Genomic DNA, 22,773 nt, shown 5'->3' with positions numbered 1-22,773 from the left:
TACTTTTTATCATGGTAACCAGATCTTCAAATGTATTTACCTGGCTTTTCTGAAAGAAGAATGTCTTTTTTAATAAACTTTATACTTTAAATCCACTGTTTTAAAATATATATTTTTCTGGTACCTATCTTAGCAATAAAATATGGACGTGAAGATAAGGCAGCACACTACAGTACTCTTCTCAGCTTTGAATTTGAAGAAGAAAAGTAAAAACCTGTGTTGCTGCTGTTGTAGTTTGAAAGATCCCATTTCTTTAGACTTCATGCTTTTGCGGGTTCAAAACCTTGCTCCAGTTTGTGATAAACACATTTTGTATGAATCCCATTAATTGGTGACAACAAAAAATGTGAATAAAAGTGAACAAGATTGTTTCTTCGAAGCAGCATATGTCCAGGTCAGTTTGTACTCGGAAGACTAGCTCACTTAGTCTCCTGTAGTTTATAAAACCAGGATCAGACTGGCTAAATACGTTTGCTTTGTATACATGTCTTGAAACAAAAAGGAAGGGGAAGTGCTGCTTAAACAAGCTACACTATATTCTTAAACAAGTATAAAGTCAATTTCACTAGAGGTATCTCTGAAGTAAGAGAACCCTTCATTTTAGCAAAAAAATATATATTGCAGCTGTACCTGTTCAGAGCATTTTATATGATGATGTGTTTTACTTTGATTAGTCAAAGAGGTGATGTATAGCAGATTTGATAGTCCCAAAACACATTTACCATTACTTTCCTTAGATTCATGGTTTCATAAGTTCATGGCTAATTACTAGGTTAGCTTTCGTAATAGGCCATTCTAAGCCTAGCCAGTTTTCCTCCCAGAGGTGAGAATCAAACACTGTACCTTGTGTCTGTGAGCCAAACATCTTAACCATTATACCACTTTCCTCCTGATACTTCTTTATTAATTTACATATTTTAGATTTGTTAAGTGGGTAGAGGGATGATCCAAGTGGACTATTTAAAGGCTGGCCTGGAATTTACATAGAGAGAAAAATTGCAAGCAGGGGTTGCAGAGATTAAACATTGTATACAAAGGAATAGAATGATAGGTATGTTTAATAAGAGCAGTAGTGTTAAAGTAAGATAAGTACAATATGCACAGTCCATACACCATAGACAAGTATGATGAGGTAATGCAGGAACATATGCAGTGCAGAAAAAAGGGAGGGAGTAGATCAGCAATGGTTTTGGACATTAACAGTAGCATTAAAATAGTCACTGAGTGGTATAGTAAATGATAATGTAGAGTGGATGGTTTTCATGCAACTAGGTCATGTTGCTAACTCTGACATTTAACTTTATCTGTTAAGCGTTTTTTCAGCTGTGAATGGAATTGGGAACCGATAACAGAGATACGGTAGTCAGTGGAATGGAGGTTGTTGTGGTATGTATGTAGTGAGGTACTATTGTGGTGACTAGACCTAAGGGGATAGTAGGAGGTCATAATGGATAGCTAACTGGCAAGGGATGGAAAAGAACCTTAAGTTTAGTAGTTTAAGCGGAAGTGAGCAAGAGTTGTGCCTGTTGTTTTGACAGGAAGCCATTTTACTTTTGTGAGTGTTGGTTAGAGTGGTGTTCTCTTGAAGGAGAAGGGTTTATAAAGTGTCAGATCTGGTTGTACAAGTATTGGAGGTGTGTAGATTATTTTTGAGGCTTCTGAAATAATTGCAGACCATATTGTAGCAGTGCAAGTAAAATGCCTTTTCTGATTGTATTTCTTCCTTTGAGGGTGATGAAATGTGATATTTTCCTGCCCTAGAACAGAGTTGCATTAATTTTGGCTTTGGTCATGTTTACATGATAGCTGAAGTTTAGTTGGAGGTCTAGCCACTGCCAGAGTAACAGAATTGGTCTTTGCTTAGTGAGTTGTATGTGGTTGTGTAGTATTTGCCAGGTGGGGAAGAGACTATTGATAAGTACATCCAGCAGAGCATGATTTTGTTTTTTTTAGGTTGAAGAGGAGATTTGTGTTTTGTAGCCAGCTGGAACGTTGTTGCAAGTTATTTTCAGTTTCTGTTTTGATGCTTAAAAGGGAGGGGCCTGAGCAGAAAATGTCCATGTCATCAGCATAGAGTATGATGAACATTTTATGAAAGTCAGAGCCAAGTCTGTAGATAAAATGGATTATGAAAGGGTGATAATATGGATCCTTAGGGTACTCTCTTGGTTAGTGGGGCAGCTGCAGAGATATGGAATCCTATTTTGACTTTAAAAATCCAAAGGCTGTTGAACTAGACCAGTGAATTTTGCTGATGCCGATGTTTGTTAGGGAGCTGAGTTAGAGATAACATACCTATACAGTTATTTTAACAGTTACTGTAGTTATGCAAAGTGAATATGGCAGTATTGTTAACAAAGCGGCAGAACTGCATGCTTGGTATTGATCAAACTGTTTCACTTGAAAGAATGTGCTTTCATTGAGGTGCATTATTTTCTTTATATACTAAAGTATTTTGTAGCAATGAACTGCAGTTATTACCTTTCATCGTAGCTAACATGTTCGTGTGTTATCATGAATGTGCTTTATACAGAATGTTAATAATTAAACATAAGTTCAAATGCTACAGAATAAACCTAGTTTCTAATAATCTGTATTTATTCATTTCACTAATACTCCTCAAAGTTCTGTATAAAATGTGTAATAACTGAACATATGATGTAGTCACTGATATCTTTTGCCTTTAACTTTATACTTTTTTATTTCCAGGTCGCTGTTTGTGGTACTAGACAGCTTGAATTGCACAGATGGTGCTATCAGTGCAGCAGCTCAAGGCTGGTTAGTGCGGGCACTGTCTCTCAGTGATGTTGTTCGAATTCTTGAGCCAATATTGCTACTGTTACTTCACCCAAAGACTCAGCGCACTTCCATTCAGTGCTTCAAACAGAATGGCACAGCAGGTACTTAAAGATTCCTGAATTTAAATATTTGTACCTTTTTTCAGTGGAGAATTTATCTACAAACATGCCTTGGTCTGCTCGGTGATGCATGCACTTAAAAGTTCATACTCAGCATTACAAAAATTAAGGTTCATTTCCAGTGTGAGGTCAACACATTTATTTTTTAGTTATTGGGGTATGCATAACCTCTAATATAGATTGCATTGAGTTGGTGTCATAACTGAAAGTAATTCTGATGTTCTTCGTGTTTCACTGTTGCAGTCATCACATTTGGGTCATCTGCCTGCAGGTAGCCCTCAGTCAGCCTGAATACCAGAGTCTTGGGATTTCTGCGTCGGATGCTGTCACTTCCTCCATGACGTCAGGACGTCATGGGTATAAAACATGTAGCCAACGCCATTACATCAGTCTTTCTTGCCATGCAGTGTCCGAAGCAGAAGCATTTCGCAAGTGCCGATCGGCCGCCTCCTGAAATTTTCGTTTTTCAAGTTTCAGACCTGAAGTCTTCTAAAAGATAAGTACCTCTTTGGGGATCCTTTTTTCTTGCTCTAACCGATGTCAGAAAAAGTTAATAATTGTCTTGCCTGTGGAAAGCAAATACCTCACAGAGATTTTCATTCTTACTGCGTCATCTGTTTAGGCCCAGACCACAGTGTTCCTCGCTGTCTTTTTTGTGCCTTGTTCAACGCCCAAACTATTCGTTGTTGGGCTATTTTTGTCACTAAATTCTTTTGCTCTCATTCTCCGACTACCGATCTTCCAAAAAAACATAAGGATAAAGACAGAGACAGACCGCATAGGCCAGTACTCAGTGAGGTGCCTTTGCAGCCCCTGATACCCACTTCTACAGATTTGCAGGTCTCTGCTGAGACCCTTTCAGAGTTCGGTATGCCGCGAGTTGCTTCTTCAACTATGGAACTTGCGGATGTCTCTACCTTGGACGAGTCTGGAGCCGCTGTGTGGGCACTGGCTTCTGAGGGTGTATTCCAACCTTCTGATGTTCGTATTAAACTGACATCTTCATTTTTGACTAAAACTACTGAATTTCTCAGGCCCAGAGTTCGCACTTTGCCTGGAAAACCAATGCCCAAAGCTCATGCTCAAGCTCCCATGCCATGGAAACAAATGCTTAGAATGGCTGATGACCTTATAACTTTAATTAGGGGAAGCCAGCCTTCCCCCTCTTTAAGACAAAGGATTGATTTTCCTTCTGATTCTACAGACCGCGAGCTTGATGACTCTGCTCCCTCTGATTACCAGGACATTCCCTTTTCTACCTATGAGGATTCAGATGCTGAGGATTCCATCCCCTCTGCCTCCCCTCCAGAGGATTGTTCTTTTGGTGAAACCTTGCATACCTTAACTGAGCATTTCCACTGGGAATGCCAGGACTACCCACAGTCCGAAAAGAGGCTCAGAGAATTTTTAGACTTGCCTCAGCACAGGTCTCTAGCTATACCCCCTGTTCTGGAGATTGTAGATGATGTCTTCTTGGAATCCAGCCTTAACCCTAATACCTTGCCTCAGTGGCCAGAAAACCGGACAGGTACTACAGAGTACCTGACTCCCACAAGTTTCTCTTTAAGAATCCTACTGCGGATCCAGAGACCATTTCCCAGGGACCTAAAGGCATTAAGGCTACAGTAGCCAAAAGCCCTACCCCTTCGGACAGGGACTGTAGGGCTTTAGACAGATGGGGTAAGAATATATATACCTCTGCTACTTTTGCCATCAGGGCTTTAAATTGCCAGTTTCATATGTTAAAGTATCAGCAACATGTTATGGAGCTAATTAAACAGAAAATTATGTTGATTCCTAATTGTGCAGAACATAAAGATTTACATATGTTAATGCATTCTGCTAACCAAGTTGGAAAACATACTTTGCAGTGTGGTTTTGATGCCTTAGAAGCATCTTGCAGGGCTGCTGTCACTGGGTCTGTTCTTAGAAGGCATGCTTAGATTAAGGAACATATCTTGCCACACTATGTCAAAGCAAAATTACTAGATGCACCACTAAATCCAGAACGCCTGTTTGGCAGTAAAGCAGAAGAAGTCCTCAAAAAGATGGAGGAAAAAGCTAAATCTATGCAAACTGTTAAGTATTTCCTACAGGCACAACCACCTAGATTCAATAGGCATTGGCCTTCTAAAAACTGGTCCTTTCCAGTCCTTCCAAGATCTTCTCAGTCCTAACTTAGGGGCAGTATGCCACCACGATTATAATCTCAGTATATGCACAGATCTAAGCAATGGAGTGTTCCCACCTCTAAAACAGGGAGTAAAAAGCCAACATCCTATGGTACAATCTCACTATGACTTATCCTTAATTCGTTCAAGCCTTGCCCAAGTACTTGCACCCTTAGGAGGAAAACTTGCCCTACATGCAACAAAATGAGAGTACATCACCCAGGACAAATGGGTCTTGAACATTGTATCCCAGAGATACAGATTCTACTTCCACTCACTGCCAACCCCAAGCGGCTGGCCAGACCTCCCCACCAAACCAGTGGACAGAGACCCAAAAGCAAGTACTTTCTCTTCTCAGTATCAAGGCTATTCGACCTGTCCTAGCAGAACATACGGGACAAGGTTTTTACTCCAGACTGTTTCTGGTACCTAGAAAAGAAAACTCTTGGCGCCCTATCCTGGATCTGTCTATTCTCATCACCTTCCTGGTGGTTCCTAGGTTCAAGATGCTTACTCTCCAACAGTTGCTTCCTATGCTAGCCAAAGACTCCTGGCTAGCCAGCATAGACTTAAAAAAGCTTATCTGCACATCCCCATAAGGGAATCTTGCAGAAAATACCTACATTTCAGAGCAGGCTCTATGCATTATCAGTTATCTGCACTTCCCTTTGGCTTATCTACTGCGCCCAGGGTATTCACAAAATCCCTAGCTCCATCCATTGCATGTTGCAGGCAGAGAAAAATTCAAATTTACACATACTTGCATGATTGCCTGATTTAGGCAGACAGTCAGGAATTGCTACTCCAGCACCTGACATTTGTAAAGAGACTTCGAACTTCACTGGGGTACACCATCAACAAAAAGAAATCACATCAGGTACCCAGCCAACAGTTTATATTCCTGGGAGCAAGATTGAATACAACTTCCCAGATGGCATTACTCACTCCAGAAAAACAAATGTATTTGACAAACTACCTCAGTCTGTTGGCCATCAAAACCCAGCTATCTGCAAGAAAAATACTGCCAGCCGTAGGGTTCATGGCCTCTTGCACTCTACTAATTCCATATGCAAGGCTGCATATGAGGAAACTTCAATGGTACTTAAAAAGTCTCTAGAGTCAACTTTCTCAGGACCTGGAAACAGTGATTCCTCTCATTCCTCGCCTAAGGGCAGAGTTCCTTTGCTGGGCAGAAGCCTGCTACCACAACAAAGGACTCCCTTTCACTCTACTTCCTGCTGCCCAAACCCTAACAACAGATGCATCAGACTATGCATGGGGGCTCATATGGCAGAAGAAGGTATTCAAGGCAAATGGAACCCATTCCTACCCACTCTGCAGGTTAGCCATGGCTCTGTGGGACACAGCCTTGAGCAACCAAGTGCACCTGCAAGCTCAGTTCCTGCCAGGCAGACTAAATTCACTGGCAGATGACTTAAGCAGAAATATAATGGACCCGCACGAGTGGAAACTGGAACCCAAATCATTCAAGCTGCTGATCCACAGGTTGGGGGGGGCAACAGAGGTGGGCCTCTTCACCTTCCCTCAGAACTTTCAGTTAAGCAAATATTGCACCAAAAACTCCCCACAGCCAAGCATGGAAAGTGGATGATGTTCATCGTGCATACAGCTGCAGTCATAACAGATGGGTTCTCCTGCCGTCAGGCGGGTCCTCGGTCGGCCGAATTCCAAAGTCTAGGTCCGGCGTCGGTTGTCGTCGCTTCTTCCCTGACGTCAGTGCGACAGGGGTATAAAAGAACCAGCTGACACCATTTTCTCCAGTCTTTCTTGCCGCGCGGTGCCCGAAGCAGAAGCAGTTCACAAGAAATTTGGAAACCGAAGTCTTCTTAAAAGCTAAGTACCCCGTTGGGGAAACTTTTCTTGCCTCAGACCGATGTCAGACAAAGTTAATAATTGTATTTCTTGTGGGAAGCAAATACCGCATAAGGATTTCCATTCCCTCTGTATACCTTGTTTAGGCCCAGACCACGACGTCTCGGTCTGTCGCTTTTGTGCTACATTCAACAAACGCACTATTAAGCATCGGGCGGAGTTCACCCAGAATTATTTTTGGAAAGCATTTAACTATACTATGTCGTCGGATACTCCGACTCCGGTTTTGTCTAAAAGACGCAAAGACAAGGACCGACACACGAGGTCCGCGGCCTCTACCGACACCACGCCAAACCCAACTACACGTGGTCCGGTTCTTAGTGAGGCGCCTACGCAGCCCCTGATTACCGATGACACTTCTTTGACGGTGTCTCCTGTGCCGGAGGTCGCAGGCTCCTCGGCCCACACCCTGACTACAGATACCGAAGCCACTCTTGGCATTGAAACTCAGAATGTGGACAGGTCCACCTCCACTCAAGGTGTCTTCAGACCTTCCTCTTCTTTCTCCATCAAGGCTTTCACAAAGTCTAAAGCATCCTTGCACCCTAAGAGATCCAGCGACACAGGGCCCATCTACAGGCCCCATGCCTAAGAAACAGATGCTTAAAATGGCTGAGGATTTAATTACTCTAATCAGAGGTTCTCAGCCCCCACCGGACAAAAGGCCCAGAGTGGAGGAAGATTCCCCCTCCTCTGACCAAGGCTCCATTATTTCAGAGCACTCTGATGATGAGGAACATTCTTACTCCCCTTTTGAAGACTCTGATGCGGAGGAGTCCATCCCTTCTCTATCCCCCCCTGAGGACTACTCATTTGGGGAAACTTTGCATACTTTAAGGGAACACTTCCTCTGGGAAGGCCAGGATTATTCAGATTCCAAGAAAAGGCTCAGGGAATTTCTCTTGTTACCTCAGCATAGGCCTCTGGCTATACCTCCTGTCTTGGACATCCTAGATGATGTTTACTCGGAGGCCTGCCTTAACCCGGACTCTCTACCTCCAGCACCAGTTAAGCCTGACAGGTACTACAGGGTTCCTGACTCACACCAATTTCTTTACAAAAGCCATGCTGCTGACCCAGAAACCATCTCACAGGGCCCCAAGGGAGTTAAGGCCTCCATTGCCCTCTGAGAGAGATTCCAGATCCTTAGAAAGGTGGGGAAAAAAGGTATATACCTCGGCTACCTTATCCATGAGGGCCTTAAACTGTCAGTTTCATATGCTAAAATACCAACAGTTTTTGTTATCACAATTGAAGAGTAAAATGTCACAACCTGAACAACCAGATTTGAAGGAGTTGCAGGATTTGATGCATAGTGCAGAACAAGTGGGTAAGCATACCTTACAATGTGGTTTTGATGCTCTAGAGGCGTCATGTAGAGCTGCTGTTACAGGATCAGTCATACGTAGGCATGCCTGGCTCAAGGAACAAGCCTTGCCTGATCATGTCAAAGCTAAATTACTAGACGGCCCACTTCAAAAGGATGTACTATTTGGTGCTAATGCTGAGGCGGTATTAAGGAAAATGGAGGAAAAGGCTAAATCAATGCAAACAGTGAAAGAATTTCTACAGGTTCAACCCCCACGTTTTAGTAGAAATTGGCCTTCCAAAAACTGGTCCTTTCCTGCCACAGACAGACCCCAAAGAGGCAGATACAGGCGCCCTAGGGGCAGAGGACAATCCCAAGGATCGTATAGAGGCAAACAATGGCAAGCCCCTACACAAAGAGGTGGTGAGGACAACTCGCAAACTTTCAGAAAGCAAACCCAATGACTTTCCCCTTTGCATGCCAACCAGGTTTCAAACGGCAGCTTCCTTAGGAGGAAAGCTGGCATTATTTTCAAAAAATTGGCATGTTGTCACAAAGGACAAATGGATCCTGGACATTATAAACAGAGGCTACAAATTTCATTTTCACACCCTTCCAAAGATGAGAGGCATGCCAAACCTGCCACACAATCAAAGGGCAAAGGCACAAAAACAAATTGCAGATCTCATAAACATGAAAGCTATTCAAGAGGTACCTACGGACGAACAAGGTCAAGGTTTTTATTCCAGGCTATTTCTGGTGCCAAGGAAGGGAAAAGATTGGAGACCTATTTTGGACCTATCCATCCTAAACACATTTCTACTCGTACCAAAATTCAAGATGCTCACTCTACAGCAACTTCTTCCCATGCTGGGCAAGGAGTCTTGGCTGGTAACATTGGACCTCAAGGAGGCATACCTGCATGTCCCAATCAGACAAAATTGCAGAAGGTACCTCAGATTTCTTGCAGGTTCAACTCATTATCAATTCTCTGCATTGCCCATTGGCTTATCTACTGCGCCCAGAGTATTCACGAAATGCCTGGCATCAGTAATTGCCTACTGCAGACTTCAAGGGATACAAATATACCCCTATTTGGACGACTGCCTGATCCAAGCGGACAGCAAGCACATTCTTCTGAAACATCTGGCTTATGTAATAATGTTATTGAAATCTCTGGGATACACAGTCAACAAAAAGAAATCAAGGCTAATACCTTCTCGGAAGATAATTTTCCTGGGTGCCAATTTGGACACAAACACCCAGATGGCCTACCTCACGCCAGAGAAGCAGGGGCAACTAATACAATACTTCAGAACACTAGCAAATTGCATCAGGCTGACTGCAAGGAAAATCCTGCAGGCTCTGGGATTCATGGCATCTTGCATCTTACTAATCCCATGTGCAAAGCTGCACATGAGGAAACTACTATGGTACCTGAAAAACATATGGTCTCAACACAGCCACAGTTTGGAAACAATAATACCACTAATTCCATGTCTGCAAAAGGAATTTCTGTGGTGGGCTCAAGCATGTCAAACAAACACAGGTCTTCCATTCAGCAAGCCTCAAGCAAATCAAGTCATCACAACAGATGCCTCGGACTACGCCTGGGGGGGGCGCACATGACAGATCGGTGCATTCAGGGCAAATGGTCCCAAAAAGAAAAGCACCTTCACATCAATCAAAAAGAAATGCTAGCAGTAATAAATGCTATTATAGCTTTCAAGGACCTTCTACAACCAGGTCAATTATTGATAAGAACGGACAACACCACAGTTATGTGGTACATAAACAAACAGGGAGGAACACATTCTTACCCCCTATGCAGACTGGCCATGTCACTTTGGAACATGGCCATGGACTTACAAATGGAACTACAAGCACAGTACTTGCCAGGCAAGGAAAACACACTGGCAGACAACTTAAGCAGGAATATGACAGATCCACACGAATGGAAATTGCATCCAAAGTTTTTACAGAAATAATCCAAGAATGGGGAAGGCCAGACATAGATCTCTTTGCCTCCCACAAGAATCATCAATTGACAAAATTCTGCTCAAGGATCTTCCATCCAAAGGCCTGGAGAGTGGACGCTCTTTCTTTCAGTTGGACATCAATGACAGTTTATGACTTCCCTTCACTTCCTCTGCTGCCCAAAGTTCTATTAAAGACCAACGCAGACAGACCAAAGATGATTCTCATTGCTCCGGACTGGCCAAGGCAACACTGGTACCCACTCCTGAGGAGCCTGACGCATTCTCCACCATGGACCCTGCCTCTAATGCCTCTTCTTCTGACTCAGCACAGTTTAAAAACTATTCACAGCCAGCTAAAAACACTCAATCTAGCCGCATGGAAGATTCCTTAGCATCTCAACAGGCCCTACTCTCCAAGGAGGTGCAGGATGTCATTTTGGAGGCCAGAAGGCCATCAACTAGAAAAGCTTACTCCGCAAAATGGAAACGTTTTTGTGTCTGGAATGAGAAAAAGGGGCAGGATCCTGGAAAACTGAATTTACCTCAAATACTACAATATTTGGCTGAACTGCTAAGCAGTGGACTTTCTTTCTCCTCCCATCAAAATACATGCCTCAGCCATTTCTGCAGAATACAACACTGATCCACCTTTATTCTCTCGCCCTCTCTTAAGACAGTTCCTCAGAGGGGCTAAGAATTTAAGGCCTCCAAGGAAACAACCAATACCTGCTTGGGATCTTAATTTCATTCTGGAAAAATTGACCTTGCCTCCTTTTGAGCCAGCTGCCTCACCAGATTTGCAATATTTGTCCTGGAAAACAGCTTTCCTTCTGGCTATCACCTCAGCACGTAGAGTTTCAGATCTACAGGCTCTCATGGCTGTCCAGCCTTTTATCATCTTCCATCAGGACAGAGTTTCCTTACGAACCAACCCGACCTTTATGCCTAAAGTGGTATCCAGGGTAGCTTTAAATCAGGCCATACATTTACCTACTTTTTATCCTAATCCTCAAAACAAAGGGGAGAGATTACTACATTCCTTGGACATCCACAGACAGCTGCGTTATTATTTGGACAGAACAAAGCCTTTCAGAAAATCAGAACAGCTCTTTGTGGCCTATGCGGTAGAAGCTTAAGGGAAGCCAATTTCCAAACAGACAATTTCAAAATGGATAGCCCACTGCATACGCTTTTGCTATTCCTTTCATGGAAAAACTGTTCCTACAGGCATTAGAACTCATTCCACCAGGGCCACAACCACCTCTGCAGCATTCCTCAGAGGAGTTCCTACCAAGGATATTTTGGAAGCAGCCACTTGGAGTTCTGTGCATACCTTCTCCAAGCACTACAACCTACCATTATACTCCAAATCTAGAGCAGGCTTTGTCACTGCAGTCTTGCAGGGCATTTTGGCTCCTCCTAGCTCCGACTAGTGCCTGCCACCCCTTTCTTAGCTTTGGGATTCTACCCATCTGTTATGACTGCAGCTGTATGCACGATGAACATAGTACAGTTTTGTACCTACCATAAATGTAGATGTTCGAGTGCTAATACAGCTGCAGTCCAGGTTTCCCTCCCTCCTTCCCCTCTTGGGACAGGCCTATTAGGCTAACACATCCTCATACAACCTGATTGGGGTTTTCATTTATGATGTATTTGCTTGCAACTACTGTATTTTGATTATATAGCACTGCATTATCACACAAATTTATTATTGCCTTCCTTCTGGGGGCACCTGACATCTGGGGCAAGAAAAACTGAAGAAAATGGCGTCGGCTGGTTCTTTTATACCCCTGTCGCACTGACGTCAGGGAAGAAGCGACGACAACCGACGCTGGACCTAGACTTTGGAATTCGGCCAACCGAGGACCCGCCTGACGGCAGGAGAACCCATCTGTTATGACTGCAGCTGTATTAGCACTCGAACATCTACATTTATGGTAGGTACAAAACTGTACTTTCTGTCCTTTACATGGGAAAACCTCTCAATCTATGCCTTTTCTCCTCTCAAAAGTTCTACTAAAGACCAAACAGGACGAGCAAAGGACTATCCTGACTGCACCAGACTGGCCACACCAGCACTGGTACTCACCTTTGCGCAGTCTGACAGTACTGCCACCTTGGCACCTGCCTCACCCCCCCCCCCCTCCGTCATCCCAGCAGGAGGGCTAGATTTTGCATCCTCAGTTACAAACCCTGAACCTAGCAGCCTGTTTCATCCCCTGAACCATCAGTAAACAGGTGCTGGATTTCATCCTGGAGGCAAAAAGGCCTACTACTAGAAAATCCTATTCAGAAAAGTGGAAAAGATACTGTTCTTGGAGCCCGTCTCAAGGAATGGACACAGATGTGCCCAGCTTTCCTCGTATACTAGATTACTTAACAGAAATGTACCACAAAGGCCTATCCTTCTCTTCATTTAAGATTCATGCCTCTGCCATCTCAGCTCATTATTATAGTGAGCCACCTCCTCTCTCTCTCATCCTCTGGTCAAACAGTTCTTGAGAGGAGCCAAAAAATTTAAGACCCCCCCTCCCCCAGGAGCGCTCCCACTCCAGCATGGGACCTTACCCTTGTATTGGAAAAACTCACGCTTCCACCCTTTGAGCCTGCTGCTTCAGCAGAGTTAAAATTCCTCTCCTGGAAAACAACTTTACTTCTATCCATCACTTCAGCAAGACGTGTCTGAATTGCAGGCCCTTATGGCCGTGGAACCCTTCATTATCTTCCATACATCATTTATGCCAAAGGTGATATCTAGTGTGGTTTTAAACTAATCCATTCATTTGCCAACCTTTTTCCCTAATCCTCAGAATACAGGGTAAAGGATTCTGCACTCCTTGGACGTGCACAGGCAGCTTAAGTTCTATCTGGACAGAACTAAACCTTTCTGGAAATCTGACCAGGCAGGGGGCAAACCATTTTCTGCATGAATAGCACACTGCATCCATTTCTGCTGCAAACATCATGGGGAACATGCCCCACAGGGATCAGAAAACATTCCACCAGGACTATGTCAACCTCTACAGCATTTCTCAAGGACGTCCCTGCCAGGGACATCCTGGAAGCTGTGACCTGGAGCTCGGTACACACCTTCATCAAGCATTACCACTTACCTATCTTTTCTAAATCCAGAGCTGGATTTGCTTGCCAGCCCTAATGCTTCTTGACTGCCTCCACCCATCCTCAGCTTTGGGAATCAACCCAAATGTGGTGACTGCAACAGTGAAACACGAAGAACATAGTACAGTTGTGTACACTTACCATAAATGTAGATGTTGGAGTGTATTCACTTTTGCAGTCCTGGTTACCCTCCCTCCAGCCCTCTGACTTCTCTTTACTTCTACCTATCTTTTTTGTTTGGCATACCTTATATCATTGGTATTTGCTTTTTGCTGGTGGTGTTCCACACCATGTAATTGCTTCCTATTTAGGGGGCTCCTGACATCTGGGGCAAGAAAAACTGATGTAATGGCATGTTTTATACCCATGACGCCCTGCCGTCATGGACGAAGCGACAGCATCCGACGCAGAAATTCCAAGACTCTGGTATTCAGGCCAACTGAGGGCTACCTGCAGGCAGATAACCCAAATGTGATGACTGCAACAGTGAATACACTCGAGCATCTACATTTATGGTAAGTGTACACAACTGTACTTTCCTGTAAATGTGTTGGATTGCCATCCCTTTACAGTTGTCCATCATTGCTGTGTGAAGCTGTCTCTGGATACTTTACTGTACTGTCAGTGCAGAAAAAAAATGTTGCCACAGACAAGTACCTTGTATTGTGATGTCCGAAATCTTCTCACTATGAGGGGCTGTAAAAATGCTCTTTAGATTCCTTGTAATGATCAAAGCAGGTATTTTTAGTTGCATTCCTTAAGTGGCCATGCCCTCATCTGTTTGTGAGATGCCTTGCCGTATTGAAAAATAAACTTTTTTTAATTTTCTACTCTGTTTGTATGTGTTGAAGAAACAGTTCACTGATCCTGTAAAGATTACTTCCCCATTCCTCACCCAGCCCCCCACAGGTGACCAGCACAGTCATACTGGCTGTTTAAATGATGAATGATGTACATGCTCCCATCCACATAATTTCTGACTCTGTGGCACATGTGGCAATTAACAGTGTAAGCCTTCCCTTACCACTTCTGCCGGTAATGGCTTATTGTGCTTATTCATCAGTAGGTGTCATTGCCAGTACCACTAATTGACTCATTGCCTGACTCATAGGTATTCATCCCTCTGTGTCATGGAGCCAGGGTTTATTTACTAAATTTTATGTCCTATTTTAGTGTACAATGAGGAGTGATGATAAGAAGAGAAGCAGAAGAAATAGATACAATTCAATAATGACAAAATTGTTGACTATGTATTGTATTCAGAGTAAGATAAAATAGATGTTCATCATTCCATCTGCCTCAGTGGCATTTTGGGTTGTCTGCTGAGATAATACAGTACTTGCCAGCTTTTAAAGGCTCAGACTCCCTTCCCCCTCTCTTTGTGTAACAGCTGATTGGCTGAACCTGTCCTGAAAGGGGGAGCCTTTAGATATTACAGGATGTGAGTGTTCAGTCTTTCTGCTATCCAAAGAAGAAAGTCCTCTAACTCTTCCCAGGATCCAGTGGTGATTTTTCTGGCTTACTGCTAAGATAAACTCCATATGGGGATCCTCTTCCTCTCATTTTGTTATTAGATTTATTATTCTCTTTCTCTTTTTATTTTATATAATATATTATATCTGTCATTGTTTACAGCAATTCCTATGGGAATTTCTGCTTGTAACAGTTTTTATAGGATTCGATCTTTGGCAAATGTTTTTTTTCTATTTCTGAGGAAATTTTCAGTATTTCTTTCACAATTTTCCCTTAAAACTACCTTCCTCGAGCTGTACTGCTGATCTAACCAGCATATCCTATAACTGAAAAGTTCATCTCTACTTGATTCCCAAGTAGACTATTCTCTATCTGTAAAGCCTAGCACTTACTCCTACAGTACTTGCACCTTGATAAAGCACTCTTATTATAGATAGTACCCCACCAGCCTAAAACCCACTTCCCCCGGAGTCCTTTGAAAGTCTCTTTATCTACTACTTCTAGTATGTCGAGGGATCAGTTGCTAGTGTCCTCTCCAGCTCAACTGGTGAACCTGGGAATATTGAGGCAATGTTACAACTGCCTCATGTACACAGACAATCCTCTCCTTCTCCCACAAAACACAAATACATGCGAGAGATGCAACTATACGGCCAAACTGGAGGCTGAGCTCTCTCAACATAGGACTGGCAAGACCAGACAGGAGGAGAAGGTAACCACACACACAATACATACCCAGTCACACATGGTACCATCACAACTTCAAATCATACACATACTCACACAAAGACATACTCGGAGGCTCTGATCAAAAATTTACCAAAACAGCAGAGGCCACCAAAGCAGACACCCAAACAACTACCACCTCACGACCCAACACATGCAACACATAGACCACACAGTCAGAGTGTCAAACAGTCACAGCCCTTAAGGCCAAACAAAATGCCAGACACACTTGTCATCGGTGATTCCATAGTCAGACACACTGACGTCCCGCTCACCAGACTGAGTAAAGAGAAGGTCACAGTAAGCTGCCTGTCGGGCGCTAGAATCCGCCACATAACGCAAGCACTCAGGTCTCTCAACAGCAGGTACAAGTCGACTCAGTCATTGTCCACGCTGGTGTCAATGACCTGAGATGTACCTCCTTGGACTACATGAAAAGGGACATCGAGGAGCTCTCTGATTATGTAGCCCAGGCAGGTATGACCCTGACCTTGAGCAGTATCCTACCTTCACCTAGAATGATGCCACAATACAGTGATAAGATGATCAGCTTTAATAATTGGCTTAAATTCTGGTGTCATTCAAAGGGGATCCAATGTCTGTCTGCCTGGGATGACATGCTGGACAAGCCACGCTGCTTTGCAAGGGACGGCTTGCACCTGTCACCCTGGGCTTCCGGATATTGGCAAAGGCTCTTGCCACCCCATAGTGCCTTTTTAGGCAAGGCTCAAATTCTAAACTTACCACCCTAGAACACCAAAAGGAAAAAACTAAGGGTAATGCTGCTCAATGCCAGAAGTCTCAATCTCAAGATGCACGCACTCGAGGCCCTTCTCAATATGGAGAACATCGATGTCTGTGCTGTGACAGAAACCTGGTTCAAGGCTCCTGAGAGCACCCCAGCACTAACAGGTTTCACCTCATATCATGCGTTCCGCCCCAAAATCCGGACAACACCAAGAAAGGAGGGTGTCCATATTCATAAAGGACACCCACACCTCAAGGTTGGTGGCAATGCACGATGCATCGGAGACCATCCAGGTGCAATTAACCATAGGCAAGACTGCTCTGCAATTTGTAGCATGTTACAGGCCACCCTCTCAAACTCAGGAACCTCACATGGCCTTCCTGAAAACATTGGAGGGATAAATGTATCTCCAAACACCATCATACTAGGTGACTTCAACTACCCTAATATAGACTGGGAACACTACTCAAGCCCGAACACTCTAACCCAAAGATTCCTGGAGTTCATAAACTCAAATGCCATGGAACAACTAGTCACCATCCCCACAAGAGGAGAAAACATACTTGATCTCATCATCATGAACATGGGATCAAAATGTTCAACACCGAAGTATACCCCTCACTGGTGAGATCAGATCATAAACTAATCTCGCTGGAGGTCCTCATCCCGCCCCACCTGAAACAAAGAGACCACAGTGAAAAACTTCTCAAAAGCAGATTTCACACTTCTAAAAACTAGTGTGGTCTCCTTTAAGGCCCCTGAGCCAGTGGTAAACATTACTCAAACCGCTGAATCACTTACAAATGCCTTCTACCAGCACCTACAGGACTGCATGGATCAGGCAATCCCAAACAAAACTAAGACTCTCTGTACCAAAGGCAAGCGTCCAGTCTGGTGGACCCCAGCCATAAACAAGCTCTACAACAAAAGGAGGAAGCTACTACAAGATAGAGCAAAATCCTTGAAAGGTAAGACACCTTTGATCATTATAAGTAAAAAAACTAAGAGCTCTCATAAAATCATCCAAGGCAAATTTTGAGAGAAAAATCGCCAAGGACTCTAAAGAGAATCATAAGGCCTTCTTTAGCTATGTTAGAAACCTAGGAGGAAACTCCCAGATATGCTCAGAATTAGTTCAAAATGATGTGAAAATTACTGAACCTACACACATTGCCAACATACTGGCTGACAGGTTCAGTGCAAACTTCTCACCCCCTCACCCCCAAAAGGAGAGATATCTATTCCAGAGGATCGTAGCCCCTCAAACATCTCCAACGCCCAGGTGAGAACTGCCCTCACTAAGGCAAAAAACACAGCATTCAAGAGAGCGGACGGTGGCCCCGGCTGTGTGCTTCATGAACTCAACGAGAAATTAAACCCACAGTTAGGACAGCTGTTTAATCTTAGCCTCACCTCAGGATACGTACCCAAGGAGTGGCGCACGGCTGTGGTCCCACTTCATAAGGGCGGTGCCTCCACAGACCCTGGAAATTACCGCCCCATTAGCTTGACAAGCCTTATCTGCAAAGCCATGGAGAGGATCATAATGGAACTCATAAATAAAGACATAGGGAACTTGCAGACTTTGGATCCAACCCAGTTTGGCTTTGTCAAAGGCAGATTCTGCCTCTTAAACTTGGTTGTCTTTTTCGAGACAGTCACCAAGGCCATTGATGAGGGAAAGGCAGTCCATACAGCCTACCTCGACCTGGCAAAGGCCTTCGACACAATACCCCACTCAGGTATCATCGAAAAACTCATCAGCTTGAATGTAAACCCATACATCACAAGATGGGTTGCAAACTGGCTAAGTGACAGAACCCACAGGGTCAGAGTTGCTGGAGCCATGTCAGACTCAAAGCCTGTCACAAGTGGTGTCCCACAGGGCTCAGTCCTGGGTCCACTCTTGTTCGGCATCTACTTTTCTGAAGTACAAGCAAACACAGGAGGGTTATGGCTGACAAAGTTTGCAGATGACTGCAAACTGGGCGCCATAGTCGAAAACACATCTGACACAGATATCCTCCAGAAGGGCCAAACAGAAACGGATAACTGGTGCCAGAGCCATGGCCTGAAGTTAAACGCCAAAAAATGCATAGTCATACCCTTCAGGAAAAACAAGGTTACCCCTAGCTACCATATAGGTGGCAATCCACTGAGCACAGAAAAAGTCACCAGAGATCTGGGGACCCAGGTTGACAGTAGCCTTTCGTTTGACACTCATGTTGCTAAAGTAGTTAGGAAAACCTTCTATATCACCCACCTGATCATGAAGGGATTCACATCTAGATCAAGGGAGGTCATCTTCCCTCTGTACTCATCACTCATTAGACCTATGATTGAGTACAATGCCCCGTTCGGAATGTATCTGACCAGACACCTGCTGCAGCTTGAAAGGCCCCAAAAGTCCCTCACCAAAAGGATAAAGGGTCTCAAAGATATGTCTTATGCTGCCCGACTGAAAGAACTCCAGCTCTATTCAGTCTCATACCGCTTGCTCAGAGGTGACCTGTGCCTGACATATAAGGCCATGTCAAACCCAGATTTGATGAATATGCTTCACCTCAAAAAATCTAGATTCCTCAGAACCACAAGGGCGGGAGACTTAAACCTTGACACGGTTATAAATAGAACGTGCTGGAGGGACAGATTCATCACCCAGAGACTCCCTATGCTGTGGAACAAAATCCCGGTACATGTGAGGCAGAGCACCTCTCTGGCCTTGTTCAAGAGGAATCTTGACCAATGGATGGGAGATTGCAGATATACCCCAGGGATTACTTCAGTGTCACTGCTTGACAGAGGCACAGCAAAATGATAGGCATAGTTTTTATTCAAACTAAAGGGGTGGCAAAAGCCACATAACTATGGGCTAGGCTTATAAATGCCCTTGGGCAGATAGCCGAGTATGAACCTATGAACCTATGTACAGTGTGTATGTGTGCTGTTAGACACAAGATGCCTGTCTTTACTGTTGTTACTGCTTTATTTTCATTTTTGACAGGAAAATGTTACAGATATTGGAAAACATAGATTTTCAGCATTTTTACATTATTTATTTCATTTATTTATTTATTTCATTTGTTAACTGGGAGAAGTCTAACTGGGCCAAGAGCCCGTTTTCAGTGGAGGCCCAGGGAGAAAAGCTCCAGACTAAACAGTACAACTATATGTATGACTCCTATTGTCTGTGTTTTTAACATAAGATCAAATTTTTATCACAGATTCTTATTTGAATATACTGTGGTGATTTCACTCTATATAACAGAGTAACCTGACCATCCTGTGTGATGGCATGTTGAAAAAGGGTGGAGTCTAGAAGCATTCTAGGGGTGGCAACCTGGACCTCTATTCATACCTTTACAAAGCATTACAAAACTGATTCCTTTTTCAAGTTCTAGACAAGAAAATATAGTTTAAATGGCTATTAAAAGTTATTTTATGGTTGTTTAATGTGGTTAAAGGGTGTGGAGCTAATTTTTTGACTCTAGTTTGGCACAATGGTTGCTTTGGTGCTTGGACTTTGTGTACTAGAAATTCTTTAACCTCTGCCAGTTTTAAAAGGATTCTGAACACATTTCATGCTGTTTTTTGTGATAATAGCACAGTTTGGTAGAGGTTAGTTATGTGTGGGCATATCTATTACTAGCAACTTCATTGTGTTAATGTGATACATTATCCAGTACTGTCAGTTGATTATTCTGACTATTCCCTCCCCTGACATGATGGATCCTAACTCTGGTACCCTCATCAAATCCAGTTGCACCTAAAAGACAAAAACAAAATAAAAATATGCCTCAGCCTATGATTAGTGATTCTGTTGGGGCCTCTAATCAGCCTGCAGGCCGCTTAGCTTTTGCCCCATCTCCCTCTAGTGTAGCTTTGCCTGCTACTTTGGAACATGAGTGTAGAAATATTCTCCAGTGCTGTTCCAGTATCTGTCTCAGATATGGAAGAACCAAACCCTTATGTGCAGGAGTAATCTGTGGTAAGAGAGTAATATGTCCCAAGATTTTTTTTTATCTAGTAGTGAAGTTCACAAGAAAAAGAAACAGACGTTTCATCATACAACCAATAATCAGACTATAACTATTTATAAGGCTGATGTGGTTTCCTTGACTAAGAGTGTTCCGCAGAGAGCTAATTATTCTGGTTGTGTTCCTATCCATGGCTCTAGTACTAGTTTGGGTAGAGACCTTTCTGTTGTTTCAGGGAATAATGAGGACTATGATGAGAACATTGGTGATTTCCTTCTCAACACCAAAACTAGTCACTGATTCTTTGGAAGGTGAACTTGAGCTTAAGTCCAACAGGTGTTCACTTCCTCAGATGATTCCTAGATTTAGTGATTTTTTTTTCTTGGGAGCAGTTCGGAACTACCCAGAGCTAGGCAGGGTGTATGACTTAGAGGACAAGATGGCCAATTATGTGGCTATCCCTCCTTTCTTACTAGCCTTAGAAGATGTTTGTAAAGCTGCCTGCTCCAGTATCCAGTCCAGCAGTCCCCTAAAAAGGCTCAGAGAAAATACAGTGTTTCCTCAGATATGATTGTTCTCTTTTCTCATTTTACTGCTGACCCCCCATCTGCCTACTCAAATAAAAAAGTTCTTTTATCTATTTATTTTACAGTGTGGATACACTTTGGATGATTTTGCTGCATTCTTACCTGCTGAGCAAAAGTCTTAGATTAATTAAACAGTTTCTAATATGACTCTAGTTACTAAACATGCTTTGAGAGGTATGCTCGAATGAGCTCCTTAAGTTGTTTTAAGACAATATGCATGGTTATGTAATCAGAACTTCTCTGATGATTTAAAAGCCAAAATTTTGTATGTATCTTTAAGATGTCCTTCTGTTTTACTGTTGTAGTATTTTTTAATATGAGGGATTCCTCCTAGGGCAGCCAGATGTTTGGCCAGTATACCAAAGCCATTTACGTAAGCCGTACATCACACATATGCTGCTCACATATGTAGGGCATAAAGTCAACATCCGGATGTACCAACTTCTCTGCCACCAGTCCGAAAGCCATTTTTGATCATCGATCTGCTCGCCTGAGTCATTTGCTGGTGTATCAAGCCATTCAGATAAGTTCCCCATTGGAGTTTTCATTTTCTTATTTACTTCTGCTTTTTTGCTGTGGGTTTTTTCATGTCATCCAGTAAAAGGCAAATGCCAGTGTGGGAGACAAATTTCACATAAAAGATAGTCACGAGCAGTGCTTGTTTTGCATAGGGGCTTCTCTCCAATCATGTCCAAGACTTTACATAGTCATCTGTCTTCTCTTACAGTTTATTTGGAAAATCAGTGTCTTAAACTTTTAACAAAAGACAATATGGAGGGAACTTCTAGGCCTGACATTGAGTCTTCACTGAAGAGAAAGGCCAAAAATCCAAGGCTGGACTCTTCCTCTGTGCCTCCTACATCTGATGTCTCTCTCAAGGCTTCTGAAAACCAGGAATCTCGCCTGGTTCTGAGGTCGGATTCTTCAGCTGGGACCGCTTTGGAGGGTGTCATGGATCTGATAACAGGCACGACTTTGGAGGCATTGCAGACATCTGTTTCAGACAGTCAGGGGGAACCAAGACTTATTATTACTGATGGGCCTGGGGGAGGGGAGTCCTCAAATTCTGGTGAGGGAGGAAGTTCCAATGACAGAGTGTAGACTGATGTCGGGCCCTTCCACTTTTCGTAAGGCAGACGTCCAGTTAAAGAAAAAGCAAAACACAAAGCATGTTTCTTCTTGTAGAGACCCTCAAAGTGAGAGGCAGAATTTCAGTTAGGGCTTATTTAATGCCCTTATGGTTCTGAAGCCTCCGTCAGGGGTCTCTGTTCCTGCTCCTCCTTGGACTACTTGCCCTCACAAGAGGGCAAGGGAGCAGGATTCTTCTGATGAAGAGGCTTCCTTGAATGCAGAATCTTTGGCCTATTCCACCCAAATTCCATCACCTCTAAAGTATGCTTTTCCTGAAGAGGAATCTACCAGTCCAGAATTTCCTATTGAGGAGATTACTTTTGGGGATACTATTGCTAAGATGAGGGAGTACTTCAAGTGGGTCTGCTCCCAAGTTTCTGATGCGCAAAAGAGATATTATGAGCTCCTGCAAATAGAATCTCCTTTGCCATCTGCTGTCTCCCCAGTTTTACCTGCTTTACTGGATGCCTGTTCCACAGCATGTCAGGCTCCTGATCCTCAGCCCCCTGCCTCTAGGAAGCCTTGCTGTTTCTACAAAATGCCTGATAATTGCAAATTTCTTTACAAGTACCTATCTGCTGACACTTTGGTGGTCTCTGTGGCTTCAGATAAGCCTTCAAAATTACTGCTCACCACTAAACTTCTTCCCCTCTAAATAAGGAAAGCAGAACAATAGAATGACTGGGAAAGAAGATCTTTACTTCTGCCACCCTTGCATTTTGTGCTATTAATTCCAAA

General features: G+C 43.4%; 1 protein-coding gene across 1 annotated transcript in view; it reads left to right on the top strand.

The window, feature by feature from the left end:
• Positions 1 to 22,773, top strand: part of DOP1B (DOP1 leucine zipper like protein B) — a 2,336,114-nt gene that overhangs the window by 1,321,697 nt on the left and 991,644 nt on the right. Inside the window, exon 18 of the mRNA XM_044071549.1 lies at positions 2,710 to 2,900. Within this exon, the coding sequence (XP_043927484.1) occupies positions 2,710 to 2,900 (191 nt within the window). The remainder of the gene's footprint in view (positions 1 to 2,709; positions 2,901 to 22,773) is intronic.

Source organism: Protopterus annectens, chromosome 5.part0 (assembly GCF_019279795.1).
Source record: "Protopterus annectens isolate FY-2018-M chromosome 5.part0, PAN1.0, whole genome shotgun sequence".
Taxonomy (NCBI): Eukaryota; Metazoa; Chordata; order Ceratodontiformes; family Protopteridae; genus Protopterus; species Protopterus annectens.
The sequence above is the reverse complement of the archived record's forward strand: the minus strand, read 5'-3'. Positions and strand labels throughout refer to the sequence as shown.